The sequence below is a fragment of the Pantherophis guttatus genome, chromosome 2 (assembly GCF_059756535.1).
Source record: "Pantherophis guttatus breed Tessera chromosome 2, ASM5975653v1, whole genome shotgun sequence".
Taxonomy (NCBI): Eukaryota; Metazoa; Chordata; class Lepidosauria; order Squamata; family Colubridae; genus Pantherophis; species Pantherophis guttatus.
The window spans coordinates 105,407,118-105,423,214 of NC_142064.1; the positions used below are offsets into that span (position 1 = coordinate 105,407,118).

Here is a 16,097-nt window from a genome sequence, read left to right on the forward strand (position 1 = left end):
TAATGACGGTGTCGGTGGTAGTGGTTTTCATGAGTCTGATCTCCAACCCACTTCGAGAAAGCGTCCACGATGACCATAAATACCTGCCCATGGAATGGGCCAGCGAAGTCTATCTGGATCCTAGACCACGGACCCTGGGGCCATTCCCATTCCCTAACCGGTGCTGTGGGGGGGTCTGGCCTAGACTCCTGGCAGGGTTGGCACTTCCCCACTCACTCAGTGATGTCTTTATCCATTAGGGGCCACCATACATAACTCCTAGCTAACCCCTTCATCCTCACAATCCCGGGGTGTCCCTCATGCAATAGATTTAAAACTTTTTCCCTTAGGCACAAGGGAACAATAACCCGATTGCCCCACAAAAGACAACACCCTTGCCCGCCCTTTTTGTTAGCGAAGTGTTTGAATTCCCCGCCCTCAGTCTTTTCCGGCCACCCCCTCATGACCCAACTCGTGATTTTCCTAATCATGTGGTCTCTGGTTGAGGCCCTCGCCACCTCTGCTGAAGTGATGGGCCCCGAGTCCAAGACGTCAATCAACAGGACTGGAACTCCGGGTGTGGGGTCCTCTATCCTGTCCGGTAATGGGCAACGACTGAGGACGTCGGCGTTGCCCATGCTCACCCCTGGTCGATGTACCAGGCAATAGGAGTATGCTGCCAGGAAGATGCCAGCGTGTCATCCTGGGAGATGGGGCTGCCGGGGTGGGTCGGTCCCCTGTGATGAGACCCAGAAGGGGGCGATGGTCTGTGATGAGTTCGAAGTCTCTGCCGAACAGGTATTCATGGAACTTCTTGACTCCTGAGACAGCTGCCAGGGCCTCTTTGTCAAGTTGACTGTAGTTCCTTTGGTGCTTGAAAGAGTCCAGGAGTAGTAGGCGATGGGTGCCTCTAGACCATTTGGTAGTCTATGGCTCAGGACGGCCCCCACGCCAAAAGGAGACGTGTCACAGACTAGCACTAAGGGAAGCGTAGAATTGTACTAGATTAGGAAACTCTCGGCCGAGTTTCTTTACAGCAGCAAACGCGGTAGCTTCAGCCTTCCCCCAAACCCATTTGGACTTTTTGGCCAACAGTCTGTGCAGGGGCTCCGCTACCGTTGCCTTGTCCCTTAGAAAAATTGTGTAAAAGTTCAATAGTCCCAGGAACGCTTGTAGTTCCGCCTTATCTTTGGGGGTGGGAGCCTCTCGAATCGCCCTAATCTTGCTTTCGGTGGGGTGTATGCCGGTTCCGTCTACCCGGTACCCCAAGAATTCCACGGAAGGGACTGCGATCATGCACTTGAAGGATTCCTTCCACAGGGATGCGGTTCCCCTGGTAATCGCGCAGTCCCAGCCGCTGGTGCCACAGTTGCCATTTCTGGATGCTGGGGACGGCCTTCTTTAGCTTGTCCCAGGACATGATGGTAATTGGGGATCCGGTGTCGATCTCTATTACGCACTCCTGCCCCTCGATGTCGACCATCGTATAGGTCTTCTCCCTGGGAGATGTGCAGGTCCGGCCAATTCTGATGGTGCAGGCCTCGAGATCCTCAGATTTCACACTCTTCCTGCAGCCGCCCTTCGGATTGGTTCTCGTTCGCTGCGCTCCCTCTGATTGGCTAGCGTTGCTCCGCGGCTTGTAATGGGGGTTCTGCTTGGCTCTGCAGATTCTGGCGATGTGCCCCTTCTGCTCGCATTGCCGGCAAATGGCGTCTCGGAACTTGCAGGTCTGGCATGGATGGGGTCCCCCACAACTCGCACAGGCATCTCGCTGACCTCACCGGTCCTGCGGGTACTGCTCGGTCCTGCAGACCTCTTCATCTGACTCTCCCTCGCTCCCCGTTCCAACGGTTTCCTGGTGAACCGGGGCAGACTTCTGTGCCGTTCTGCTCTGCATCGTCCCCTGTAGTCTCTCGGCTGCCTTGGATGAGGATTCTTGAGCCCTCGCCTCGTCCAGTGCGATGTCTAGCGAGAGATTTGTCTTTGCGAGCAACCTCCTCTGCAAGCGAATATCTCTCACTCCGCAGATTAGTTGCTCTAGCAGCATCTCATCGAGGTCTCTGTACTCGCACTGGTTTGCGGCCTTGCGCAGGGCAGCGACGTACTCGCTGATCGATTCTCCCTCATGCTGCAGCTGTTGCTGGAAGTCGAACTGCTTCACGTACTTTGATAGCGTTGGGGCATAGTGGTGCCAAAAGTTGGAAGCGTCTTCTCAGTTTTAAATTTTCCTCTTCGAAGTATTTAGGTGGCCTGAAAGTTATTTCCCAATTAGATTTTTAAAATCTGAAAATTAGCCAACCTTCTCTTTATCAATTGTAATGAAGAGGCTATGCAACTCTGTAGAATCAATAAAACAGAAGACAATAGGAATGAAAATTGCAGCTAAACACACAGACTTCTTGACTGCAGTCATTTCTTTATCAGATTCAAGGATGGCTATATTCCTCTCTCATGCGGCATTAAACTTTTTCTAGAAATAGAATTCTTTCTTAAGAAATAGACAACAGTCTGTATCACTTTTAACTCTAGAGGTAGTTCAGTGATTTAAAAATAACATTAGGATTTATTAAATCATGAATATAATGTAGATGATTAAAAACCAGAGTGGAGATCAGCTCCAAATATCCACTTGTCCTGCAAGCCATGTGACATCAAGGTAGGGCTTAAGCGAATGAAGTTATTCCATTAAAACCCACACCATGGTATTGGGATAAGAGAAATAGTGTCAGGTATGCTTCCTTCAGTATCCAGGAAAGAAAACCCCAAACTCAAGCATTTTGAAGAATTTGGTACTTTTACTGAATATGAAATGATTAACAACCCAGGTAAAGCTGGAAGTGAGCAAAACGCACGAAATGCATCTACTAAGCATCTCCCCCACCCCTTGTCCATATATCATCAGCCAATCCAAAGGTCTTCCAAAGGTCAGGTGGCATCACGTCTGGCAGCGTCATTCATCAGGAATATAGGGCAGTTGGTCAGCCGTCCCCTTTGAAGAATCACTTTCGTTTCTCATGAAGACACATCCTACAAGGAAAAAACAAATCTACTAAGCATCTCCCCCCCCTCGTCCTATAACTAATCCCTCCCCCGTTTCTTATGGCAGCTGAAGCAGGCAAAAGCTGAGGCTGACATTCGGCCCCCCTTGCAGAAGAGACGTTATTCCTAAGTAAAAGGAAAGAAAAGAGAGAGAAACAGAATATATATAATAATTATGGTTTATCTGGGTATTTGGTATAGAATTGCTGTACTTTCTTGGGAGCTCGGACATCTCGTTTATTCACCCATTCAGCCTGCGATAAAGGGAAATGTTTCCAGGCAATCAGATATTGGACTTTACCATGGTGTTTTCTCGAGTCAAAAATTTCTTTAACTTCAAAATGTTGCTCCCCCTCTATGAGAATGGGAACTGGAGGGGTGCTTTGATCAGCCCTTAAAGGAGATGAGTGTTCAGGTTTCAATAAACTAACATGGAATACAGGATGTATTCGTCTCAAGGTTTTTGGCAATTCCAATTCAACTGTTACTGGATTAATCAATCTAATCACACTAAATGGTCCCACATACTTAGGCCCCAGCTTTTTGGACTTCTGGGTAGTCTGTAAGTATTTGGTAGACAAATAGACTTTATCACCCACTTTATACTTGTGAGCTGGGGACCTTTTCTTATCGGCTTGGGCCTTATGAGCCCGGTGTGCCTCATCCAATGCCTTCCGAGTCACTGCCCATGTGCTCTTTAGCTGTTCAATCCAATCCATGAAGGAAGGATTTTGAGGATCATCTTGTGGTAACTCGGGAATGGGTACAAAATCCTGGCCCGATGCGACCTTAAAAGGGGTGAATCCGGTGCTACTGTGTACAGAATTGTTATATGCCACTTCTGCAAATGGTAACAAGTCTACCCAATTGTCTTGCTGGTAATTTACGTAACACCTCAGGTATTGCTTGAGTACCCCATTGGTTCTTTCACAGGCCCCATTTGTCTGAGGGTGGTGACTGGAACTTAACCCCTGTGCTGAACCTATCAATTTCAAAAACTCCTTCCAGAAACTGGAAGTAAATTGCACCCCACTGTCAGAAATTATTCTTTTCGGAGATCCATGTAGTCAGTAAATTTGCCTAATAAACAGTTTTGCGAGGGTTTTTGCTGAAGGGATCTTTGAGCAAGGGATGAAATGTACTTGTTTGGAAAACAAATCAGTTACTACCCAAATGACAGTGCAGCCCTCACTATCTGGTAAATCCACAATAAAATCCATAGATATTTCCTTCCATGGGGCGTTTGGTCTAGCCACACTTTGCAACAATCCAGGGGATTTTCCTGGAGGTCTCTTAGCCGAGGCACATACTGGACAGCTAGCCACATATGCCTCTATGTCCTTTTTAAGTGCAGGCCACCAAAATTGTCTCTTAACAAGATGCAGAGTCTTGACAAACGCAAAGTGTCCTGCGGCCTTAGCATCATGAGCATATGTTAATACGATTGTCCTTAAAGTTGCTGGAACATACAATTTCGATCCAACCCAAGCTAGTCCGTCACGAAGTGTGCATTCATTTGAGTGATTCTTAAACCACTCGTCGGTTTTTAGAGCTTCTCGCAATTTTTCAAGTAAATCTCCCGAGAGTTCTGGTTCGGCTTTACGCTGAGCTCTGGTAGTGACAGGTGTTGCTAATTGTGTCAATGGGATCATTGGTTGAACCACTTCCTTCTTGATGCTGTTGTACTGTGGCAATCTGGAAAGTGCGTCCGCCATGAAATTTTTCCCACCAGGAAGGTACCGTAAAGTGAAATTGAAATGCTTGAAGTGTTGGGCCCAGCGAGCCTGTTTTGGTGATAGTTTGCATGGTGTTTTTAATGCTTCTAGATTCTTATGATCAGTCCACACCTTGAAAGGGTGTTTTGCCCGTTCTAAAAATTGTCTCCATGTTAACAGCGCCCATCTAACTGCAAACGCTTCTTTCTCCCATATGGCCCATCTCCTTTCCGTGTCTGATAGTTTACGGGACGTGTAAGCACAAGGCTGCAATATCCCGTTCTCATTCTTTTGCAAGAGTATTGCTCCTACAGCGACGTCGCTAGCATCAGCTTGTACTACAAAAGGTTGTTCCATGTCGGGGTGTTTGAGTACCGGTTCAGCTGCAAACAGTCGTTTCAGTTTCTCGAAAGCAGCTTGACAGTCCATAGTCCATTCTAGTGGTTTCGAGGGTTTGGGTTTTACTTCCCCTTTGGTTTTTAGCAAATCTGTAATTGGCAGTGCGATTTTCGCGAAAGAGGGGATAAATTGTCTATAAAAATTTGCAAACCCTAAGAAACTCTGTAATTGTTTACGGGTGCGTGGTGCGGCCCATTCCATCACTGCCCAGACCTTTTCCGGGTCCATCTCTATTCCATCATGTGATATACGATATCCAAGATAGTCAATTTTGTCTTGGTGGAACTCACATTTAGAAAGTTTGGCGTAGAGTTCAGCTGCTCTGAGTTTATTCAAGACCGCTCGAACCAGTCTTACATGGTCGGCCATGTTGTCAGAATAAATTAGAATATCGTCCAAATAGACCAACACCCCCTTATATAGGTGCTCATGCAACACTTCGTTGATCAACTGCATGAATACAGCCGGGGCCCCCTGTAGTCCAAAAGGGAGTACTCTAAACTGGAAACATCCCAATGGGCAATTAAATGCTGTCTTCCATTCATCTCCCTCTTTTATTCTCACTCGGTAGTATGCCTCGCTTAAATCAAGTTTGGTAAAGATTTTTCCCTTCCCTAAATGGGCTAACATGTCCTTCATGAGTGGGAGGGGATAGACATTTTCTACGCAAATGGCGTTCATGTTTCTATAATCAACTACTAATCTGAAGGATCCATCTTTCTTTTCGCGGAACATTACTGGCGCTGCCACCTTGGGTTTGGCTCGTTCGATGAATCCCCGTTCTAAGTTTTTATCGATAAAATTCCGCAATTCCCCCAACTCTCGAAGTGTCATGAGGTAAATTTTTGGTTTGGGAAGCTTCACCCCAGGGAGTATTTCAATGGTGCAGTCAGTGGCCCTGTGGGGAGGCAGGGCATCTGATGCTTTTTCGCTAAACACTTCCTTGAGGTCCCAATATTCTTTAGGAATTTTTTCTTCTCCCTCAATATAGTTAATGGCTACTGCCACCCTTTCTGGCCTTATGTCATCCCTTGGGGGGGGGCTTCCTTTTCCGGAGTTGGTTCTGCCGTACGGATGCGCAGGACCCCCGTTTTCCAATTTACTCGTGGATTCCATTTACGAAGCCAGGGCAGTCCTAGAATGAGGGGTCTTTCCATGCCAGGTGCTACAATAAAGCTGAGCTTCTCTACATGATTCCCCAACTGCAGTTCAAGGGGTTCGGTCATAAAATTAGCTGGGCCTCCTCCTGCAATCGACCCGTCTAATTGACAAAATGCAATGGGTCTTTTTAAAATTTTCAGTCTCAGTCCCATTTCCTCCACTACTTTGGGGCTAATTATGCACCTAGTGCACCCCGAGTCCAACAGGGCTAACAATTGCGCGTGAGTTCCTGTGGAGGGCACCCTTACTTCTACGGGAATGAGTAAGGGTTCTTCCGTGTGACTCACCCGTTCGTCGGTGTCGGAGTCGGAGTCCGTCTCGCTGTCGTCATCGTTGGTCGGAGTTCCCAACTCACCCTGGTTCCGGGGAGTGAACTCAACAACTTCTCCTTTCAGGGCGGTGCCGCGGGTTTTGGCAGGTATTTTATCGCCTTTCTTTTGGCTGGCCCCGGTGGCTTTTGGCGGTGGTTTGGAGAAACATTCGGCCGCCCGGTGACCCTCCTTCCCACATTTGAAACAGGTGAAGGGCTTTGACTTGGGTTTGAATTCGGTCTTCCCGCCAGTCATCTTGGCCGCCCCCTTACGGTAGAAAGAGGATGACTGGTCCCCCATCCGCCTTCCTCGGAGTTCGCTCCGTTTCAGCTCGATCTCCACATCCTCAGCTACTATGTACCATCTATCCAAATCATCAGGGACCCCCATGCTCCTGCAGTCTCGATATATCTCTTCATTCAATCCATCTTTGAAACTCTCCAAAAGAGCCATTTCTGACCAGCCTGTCATATAGGGTGCCAGTTCACGAAACTCTTGGATATACTCTGCCACCGGCCTCCGGCCCTGCTGAATGCTCTTCATTCTGAGTCTCGCCTTTCGTTCAGCTAAATGGTCTTCAAAACGCCTTCTAAGGGCCCTCATGAACTGGTTGTAATTTCTCAGCAAGAGGGAGTTGTTATTGTGGAGAACCACCATCCACTCAGCCGCTACTCCCTCTAGGGCATTCGCAATGCTTCTGACTTTAGCCGCCTCTGTTTCGTAGTCCTCCCCCCAATCCTGCATGTGGTTCCACACTTGGGTCAGGAAAAATCCCAAGGCTTTAGGATTCCCATCAAACTTCCCAGGAAGGGGGGGGATTTTTGGCTTTTTACGTCTGCGGGGGGGGGCCTGCAGGGCTGGGGTTCTCTGGCCGGCTGCATCTCTTCCTCGAGCTGCCGAAGCCTGGGATGTTCCCTCCTCAAACTCTTCCTCTCCCCCACAGGCTGTCTCTTCGGGCTCCCCCCTGGGGTCTGCTTCCCCCTTCTCCACAGGAATTTCAAAAGACTCACGTTTTTTTCTGCTTTCTTCCACATCACGGATAAGCTGCAAGGCTTGGTCTATCATGAGACGTTCCTTCTGCTGTTGCATCCACACTGCCTCCTTTTTACGGGGTCTGGAAGTCGTCACTCCCCGGGGGTTCTCCCCCCAGTCCGGCAGTCTCCCCACTTCTTTGGACCATCTAGCTTCCTCCGGCTCCAAACGGAGTTTTTCCAACCATTCTGCAGTTTCTCTTTCCGACTGGAGGGCGGTTGAACTCGCTGCCCCCATCTTCCCTTCTTCATCACTCCCTCGATCTGACATACTTTGGATTTTCAGTCCCCTCGGTTTTTTGTCCGGGATGACTGGTTGTGACTTCCAGCTTAATGTCAGGTATGCTTCCTTCAGTATCCAGGAAAGAAAAACCCAAACTCAAGCGTTTTGAAGAATTTGGTACTTTTACTGAATATGAAATGATTAACAACCCAGGTAAATATTTAATTATTTTAATACTGTTTTTTAAATTTTGTATGCTTTGTTTTTACTTAGGCTGTGCACCGCCCTGAGTCCTATTTGGAGAAGGGCGGTATAGAAATTTAAACAAATAAATAAATAAATAAATAAATAAAGCTGGAAGCAAGCAAAACGTGCGAAATGCATCTACTAAGCATCTCCCCCCCCTTGTCCATATATCATCAGCCAATCCAAAGGTCTTCCAAAGGTCAGGTGGCATCACGTCTGGCAGCGTCATTCATCAGGAATATAGGGCAGTTGGTCAGCCGTCCCCTTTGAAGAATCACTTTCGTTTCTCATGAAGACACATCCTACAAGGAAAAAACAAATCTTGCATCTCCCCACCCCTCGTCCTATAACTAATCCCTCCCCCGTTTCTTATGGCAGCTGAAGCAGGCAAAAGCTGAGGCTGACAAATAGTTTCTTTCCATTTCCTCCAGCACAGATCAAATGACCGCAAGAGAAATTGAATTCCGAAATCTAGAATCCAATTTGTAACTGAAGCTGACATGCCCATCTAATGATAAATCTAAAAAAGCAAAACTATAATTTTTCAACAAGGTAGGAAATATTTCTTCGCATAACATGTCCTTTTGTTTTGCAGTACATGTCAGGATTTGGTAATGAATTCAGCTCTGAAGATCCACGCTGCCCTGGAGCTTTACCAGAAGGACAGGTATTTAAAATATTGGGAAATGGATTTAACCAAAAGACCAGAGAATTGTTCAGCCTAGCCTTTTGAGAAGGCAAGATTTAAGAGACGTCACTCTATGAATAAAACTACATGTGAGGGATAGGCAAACAAAGGAGGGGCCCTCCAAAGTGCCAACATAACTAGAAGAATGTATTTCTGTATGATAATGGTTTTTGTGTGAAACACAGTGAGTCATCAATTTTAAAAATGGGGTTACCTCTTTTGTTTCTAACAAAGTAATTCTATAAAAGGAAAGTTACCTGGCGATGAGAACAGCATTTTCAGTCCCTACATTCCCTTTACCAGGGAGCTCATCTTACCTAGACAACCTTGCTTGAGAAGGTGAAGAGACTTTCTACTGACTTCTTTGTACTTGAAGTTGTTTCCATGATTTTGCCCATCAGAAGGAACTTCCTTCAAGTTGTTGTAGACAAAATAACGGACTGGGCAAGCTCTTCAATGCAGGAAAGAGTTTATTTGCGCAAGGTTCAAACAGTCCAAAGACAGCTAAGGGTCTGAACGCCGATGGCTTCTTCTGGCCATGTATTTATACAGTTTAAAGGCAAAATTATTACAGAGAGTGATGCATTTCACACGTAGAAGCTACCCTTTAATCTATCTCTAGGAAAGACATAACAGCCCTGTTCCCACAGGCTCAGGTTTTCAGCTCCGGAGCTCAAGACATAACAAAAGGAGATAAGAGGCTAAAAGACGCCTCACAAGCAGTAAAGAGGACAGTAAGGGAAACAGTATTTTCTCTCTGAAATCTACATGACATTTGGGGTACAATAAACATTAAACAACAGAATGTATCTGGTTAGGGTCAGTTTGCCCTTTTACAATTCTGTACCTACGTCAAATACCGTTTGTCATCTCAGCACCTTGGCACGGGAGAGGCACTTCTGTCTTGACCAAAGATTTGGATTTCTAATATTTGAGTTTTATCCCAATATCGAATCTTAGCCTGGCTCAAAGTTCAACCTGTGAAGTCATTTGCCTCTTGCAGAGAACTCAGTCCTCAGTCTAAATTCAAATCTTTCCCTTCTTCTTGTAAAACAAACTTTTAAGGTAGCTACTCTTGTCCTGAGTATAGTTAGCTTCTGCCAGTCATTTTTCATATCTAAGTTCAAAGATACTCTCCAAAAGCATGACTGTCAATAACTGTCTAAAGTTATATTTGTTATTTACAACAGAAGCAAAATTGGGTAATGTTCAACTAGATAGAGCCAGACTGGCTCATATATCCTTGTTCATAAACCTCAGGATAGAAACTGCATTTTTACAGTTGTATCCTTGAATAGGTTTACAGGACCTACTGCTCTGTACTGGAAATTCAGAAGTATCCTATGAAAGAAAATGCAAAGTGTTCTTGTGGAATCTATCAAAATATGACATAAATATGTCATCACTCTCAGTTGAATCCAGGAGGAGTATAATTTTTATGTAATTGCATATTAAAGAAAAAAATTCTAATTAATTATTTCTATTTATTTAGAATAATCCTCAGGTCTGCCCATATGGTCTGTATGCTGAACAGCTCTCAGGTTCAGCTTTTACCTGTCCGCGGTCCTCCAATAGGAGAAGGTATGTGTGAATTTAGGAGAAATAGCATCGTTATATTGTCCATAGAATCCACTGAAATATTCTTTCAAACAGAAAGGCACTTTGGCTTATTTATGCCAGGGAGTTGGGCAGCATAGAAATGTGACAAATAAATAAAATGCCTATATTAGTGATAGGCTTAGCCATCAGAACAAAATGTAAGCCATTAAGGTACTGGACTAGAAGCATGGAGACCCAGGGTCTGGTCTTTTGTTAGGCATAGAAGCTAATGGGATGGCCTTGAGCCAGTCACTCCCTCTCATGCCAAATCAACATCCAAAATAAGCTGGATAAAAAACAAAACTACTTATCACACCATGCAATGATAGTTTCACTTGTGAGAACGAAGTAAGCAAAGAGCAGAAACAGACAGATGCTGCAACTAAACAGAACAAACACATTTTCCATAGCGTACAGTTGAAGGGAGAAGAGCAAAAGTCTGTTAAATCAGACTTTAGTACAAAAGAAGGATGTGTGGGCTGAGGCAAAGGGTTTTCTTATACGTCCTTTTTTCTCAACATGACACAAAAACTGAACCTTTATATCTGAGAATAGCACTGTGTGCCTTTTCCCTTCTATGAATTCCCACTAAATGGGAAAAAGTTGGTGTGTACATATTTCCTGTTGAAAGATGATAACTTATTTGTATGACAATGAATGATGCAATCAGTTGACACAACTGATGTGTGTTCATCTGTGTTCTAGGCTAACTTTAATGGCTCTTGCTTTGTCCCCCCAAAAAAGATTTTTCTATGAGTGTAAAAAATGTGAAAAAAAGAAAAGTCAAAGAAGCTTACCACATCTTTAGATCAAATTCTTTAGATCAAAATCAATCTCAACAATTACACTGAATTCTTGTGTACCTCTAGATACCTGGATTTAGAGTCTGGCATTAACTTTGTGCTTCTTTTATATTAAATTCTGACTCCCACCCAGGAAAACCCAATTCTCCAAAATGGTGTCTGGTAGTATTCTTTATTTACCCATGCAAAGATGAGATATATTATTTATTAAAAGTAATAAATTATGAAGTATCATTCAAAACAAAATCCCAAACTTTTCAAATTTGAAATATTTTTAGCTCAAAATACTCCATTTTAAATTTGAAATAAATTGTTCCAACTTTTCTGTAAGGGATGTTTAATTTTGAATTGGAAGGGAGGATGTTTCAAACAGATTTTCAGAATGACAAAATGAGGCACTTGACCCTCAAAATGTTTCAAATTTAAATTGTTGCTATGTATCCCTAATAATAAAAAGCCTGTCAACTTGTGAAGCTTCCCTGACCTGCTCCCGAGTTGCCATAGGCAGTGGGATGGAAAATCATGCCTCGCAGCTGCACCAAGGAATTTACTCCTCAGTCATAACAAGATGCATTCTGGCTGAACAAGTCAAGGCCATCTCTGAGGATACCAGCAATGCCTGGAGGGAATGACTTCTACAACCCTCGAAATTACCTCATTGGGGAATGTGACCGGGTGACACACTTTGGGGGGAGGGGGAAACAGAGTCAAAGGCAAGGCATGAAGGGGTGAAGTCAGAGTTGGCTTCACCTAGGTAATGCTGACATGGTGCTCCTAATAAAAGACTGGATTTTTATTGCCAGATGGCTTGAGACTCTTAATTGCGTTAGGGCACTGGTTGGAACCCTGACAAAGCTTTTTGGAACAACATTTTAATGTTGCAATATTATCTTTTTCTGGCAGGGAATAGTACAGGGGTAAGTTCTAAAAATTTTTACTACCGGTTATGTGGGTGTGGCTTATTTTATGGGCGTGGCTTGGGGGGTAATGTGACGGTGGGTGTTGCCAACTTTTTTTTTTTACTTTTAAAAGCATTATTTCTAAAACCTTAAGAGGTTGCAGAAAAAATGCTTTTAGAAGCCTCTGACGATCAGGCAAGTCATCTGGGATTGCCAGAGGCTTTTAAATGGATTTTTTTCCCTACAACCTCCTCGGCTGAAGAGATTGCAGGAAAACATGTGTTTAGAAGCTTCTGATGATCAGGCAAATCTGCTGGGATCGCAGAGGCTTTTAAAGGGTTTTTTTTTCCTACAACCTCCTCAGCTCAAGAGGTTGCAGAAAAAATGTTTTCAGAAGCTTCTGAAGATCCCAGCTGAGCTGCGCGATCATCAGAGGCTTTTTTTTTAACTTTTAAAAGCATTTTTTCAGCCAAAGAGGTTGTAAAAAAATGCTTTTAAAAGTTAAAAAAATAGCCTCTGATGAGGTGGGCAGGGTAAGCAAGCAGCGACCGGACTGGGGACCGGTTCGGGTGTGTGGCCAGCAAATGTTATTACCAGTTCTCCGAACTACTAAAAAATTTTACTACCGATTCTTGTGAACCGGTGAGAACCAGGAGCAACCCACCACTGAAGTAGTATCAAGTACTGGTATGTACCATACAGGTGACCAGCTCTGGTCATCCGCAGCTCTAGGCACCAAAATGTTGCCACTCTCTGCAACCAGCAAGGGGCAGTGGAAAGGCTTCTTTAAAAAATTGCAAGGGTAAAATGCAACAGAGCTTAGAAAAGAAAAAGAAGATAGCAACGCAATTCTTTCAAGAACTTTACGAGAAAGACAAAGTGACAACAGAAGAAATAAATCAATATCTGAGTGGGGAGGGAATGTTAGCATTGTCAGAGGAAGAAAAAGAAATACTAAATAGGGATATAACCATAGAAGAGCTAAAGGAAGCGATTAGGAAGCAAAAAAATAATAAAACCCCAGGGACAGATGGTCTACCAACTGAATTTTATAAAGGATTAAGAGAGACACTGAATTGGATTCTATTAGAAACATATAATGAAGCATTGACAGAGGCAAAGCTACCAGACTCATGGAGAGAGGCATACATCTTGCTGATACCGAAGGAAGGAGCAGATACAACACAAATAAAAAATTATAGATCGATCTCTCTATTAAACACTGATTATAAAATCTTCATGAATATAATGGCAAACAGAATGAAAAAATTATTGAATTATAGAATACACCCAGATCAAAACGGCTTTTTACCAATGAGACAGATAAAAAACAATATAAGAACAGTAATCAACATATTAGAATATTATGAGGTATATCCAGAGAGGGAGGTAGCACAGGTGAATTGGCAATTTATGATTCAGCAAATTAAAAACATGAAATTTGGGGAGAGATTTAAAAAATTATAGCCTCTATACTGTAAATAGAAAACAAAAAGCAAGTATATTAGTAAATGGAGACTCTACTAAATTCTTTGAAATAAATAAAGAAGTACGGCAGGGATGTCCACTCTCACCTTTTTTGTTTATTTTAACATTGGAAAATTTATTTATAAGAATTAGGTCAAATAAAGGAATAAAAGGACTAAATGTAAAACGAGAGGAATACAAGGTCCAAGCATTTGCTGACAACCTTGTATTCTTCATAGAAGAACCGTTAAAAACAGGACCAATTTTAATAAAAGAGATAGAAGAATTTGGAAAAGTGGCGGGTTTAAAAATTAACAAAGATAAGACTAAAATGTTAATGAAAAATATAACAGCAAAACAAATAGAAGAATTAGTTAATCAATTAGGATTACAGGTGGTAAAAAAGGTGAAATATTTAGATATAAATTTGACAGCCAGAAATGCAACTATAAAGGAAAACAATTATGGAATATTGGTTCAAAAAATAAATGAAGATTTAGAAAAATGGGGAAAATTGAAATTATCTCTATTAGGGAGGATTGCAGCGATAAAAATGAACATATTGCTGAGACTCCTTTATTTATTTCAAACAATTCCAGTAAAATTAGTTTAAAAATTCTTCAATAATTTGAATAGAATAACCACAAAATTTGTGTGGGAAGGGAAAAAACCAAGAATCAAATTAAGTATATTGCAGCACGATAGAACTAGAGGTGGATTCGGTTTACCAGCATGGGAAACATACTACAAAGCAACAAGTCTAACATGGATTAGGGAATGGGTGAATTTGGAAAATCAAAGACTATTAGACCACCCCAACGATGCCCTTGAAGTGATGTCCCGGTGCCTGGAGGCCGTGCGGATCTGGATGTGGAGGAATAGGCTCAGGCTCAACCCATCCAAGACCGAGTGGCTGTGGTTTCCGACGTCCCGATATAGTCAGTTGGTGCCATCACTGACTATTGGGGGCGAATCATTGGCCCCCACGGAGAGGGCGCGCAACTTGGGCATCCTCCTGGATTCACGGCTGTCTTTAGAAGAGCACTTGACAGCCGTGACCGGGAGGATTTTTCATCAGGTTCGCCTGATCCGCCAGTTGCGGCCCTTTCTGGATCGGGACTCGTTACGCACAGTCACTCATGCCCTCGTCACCTCCCGTCTGGACAATTGTAACACTCTCTACATGGGGCTCCCCTTGAGGAGCACCCGGAGGCTCCAACTGGCGCAGAGTGCGGCCGTGCGGGTGGTAATGGGAGCGACATGGCGTTCCCATATAACACCCCTCCTGTGCGAGCTGCACTGGCTCCCGGTGGTATTCCGGGTGCGCTTCAAGGTTTTGGTTGCCACCTTTAAAGCGCTCCATGGCTCAGGACCTGGGTACTTGCGGGACCGCCTACTACCACCAATAGCCTCCCACTGGCCGGTATGCTCCCACAGAGAGGGGCTCCTCCGGGTGCCGTCGGCCAAACAATGCCGACTGGGGGCCCCCAGGGGGAGAGCCTTCTCTGTGGGGGCACCTACTATCTGGAACGAGCTCCCCCCAGAGATACGGAGGATCCCGGATTTGCGCACCTTCCGCCGCGCCTTAAAGACCTTTTTATTTCACCAGGCGGGCCTGGCCTAATTTTCTCCCTCTTTTATAAAAGATTTTTAATTTTTAAATATTTTTTAGTATTTTATATATTCAAATTTTAAAATTGGTTTTAAATTGATTGGGGTTTTAATTTGTCTGGGCCAAAACTATTTAATTTGATTTTAATTCCACTTTTAAATTTTGTATGTATGTATTTTATTGTTTGGCTGTGCACTGCCCTGAGTCCTTCGGGAGTAGGGCGGTATAGAAATCAAATCAAATCAATCAATCAATAAATATTAAAACTAGAAGGACATGATTTGATGATGGGATGGCACGCCTTCTTATGGAACACCGGAAACAAAACATATAAAAACTTCAGTAATCATATATTAAGAGATTCACTAATCTGTACATAGCGAGAAATTAAAAACAAACATTATATAAAAGTTCCCGAATGGTTATCCACAATGGAGGCGCAAATACACCCCAACACATTGGCACTACAAAAAATGATAAGATATAAGGAAATATTGGATTCCCAGGGAGTATTAAAAACACAAGAAGAACTTAGAGAACAAGGAATATTGATAGACTGGTGGCCCTATTTACTGATAAAAAAAAGATATAAAAAGGATCAAGAGGAAGGAGAAATTGAACTAAAACTGAACCGATTAGATAAATTGTTAGAAGCCAAGGAAGAAAAATTAATATCAAAAATTTACAAATACTTATTGGAATTAATAAAAGGACAAATGATAGCATGGGCAAGAAACATTGGACATAACATACAATTAGAAGACTGGGAAAATGCATGGGAAACTAATTATATCATGACAAAATCAGTAGTTTATAGAGAGAATCAATATAAAATGTGGTATAGATGGTATCTGGCCCCATCGAGGTTAGCGAAGATGTATCAGAACTTAAATCCAACTTGTTGGAAATGTAAACAAGCACAGGG

General features: G+C 43.5%; 1 protein-coding gene across 1 annotated transcript in view; it reads left to right on the forward strand.

The window, feature by feature from the left end:
* HGD (homogentisate 1,2-dioxygenase) overlaps positions 1 to 16,097 on the forward strand; it is a 46,023-nt gene that overhangs the window by 4,220 nt on the left and 25,706 nt on the right. Inside the window, exons 2-3 of the mRNA XM_087888365.1 lie at positions 8,700 to 8,771; positions 10,285 to 10,373. Coding sequence (XP_087744491.1) covers positions 8,700 to 8,771; positions 10,285 to 10,373 — 161 coding nt within the window. The remainder of the gene's footprint in view (positions 1 to 8,699; positions 8,772 to 10,284; positions 10,374 to 16,097) is intronic.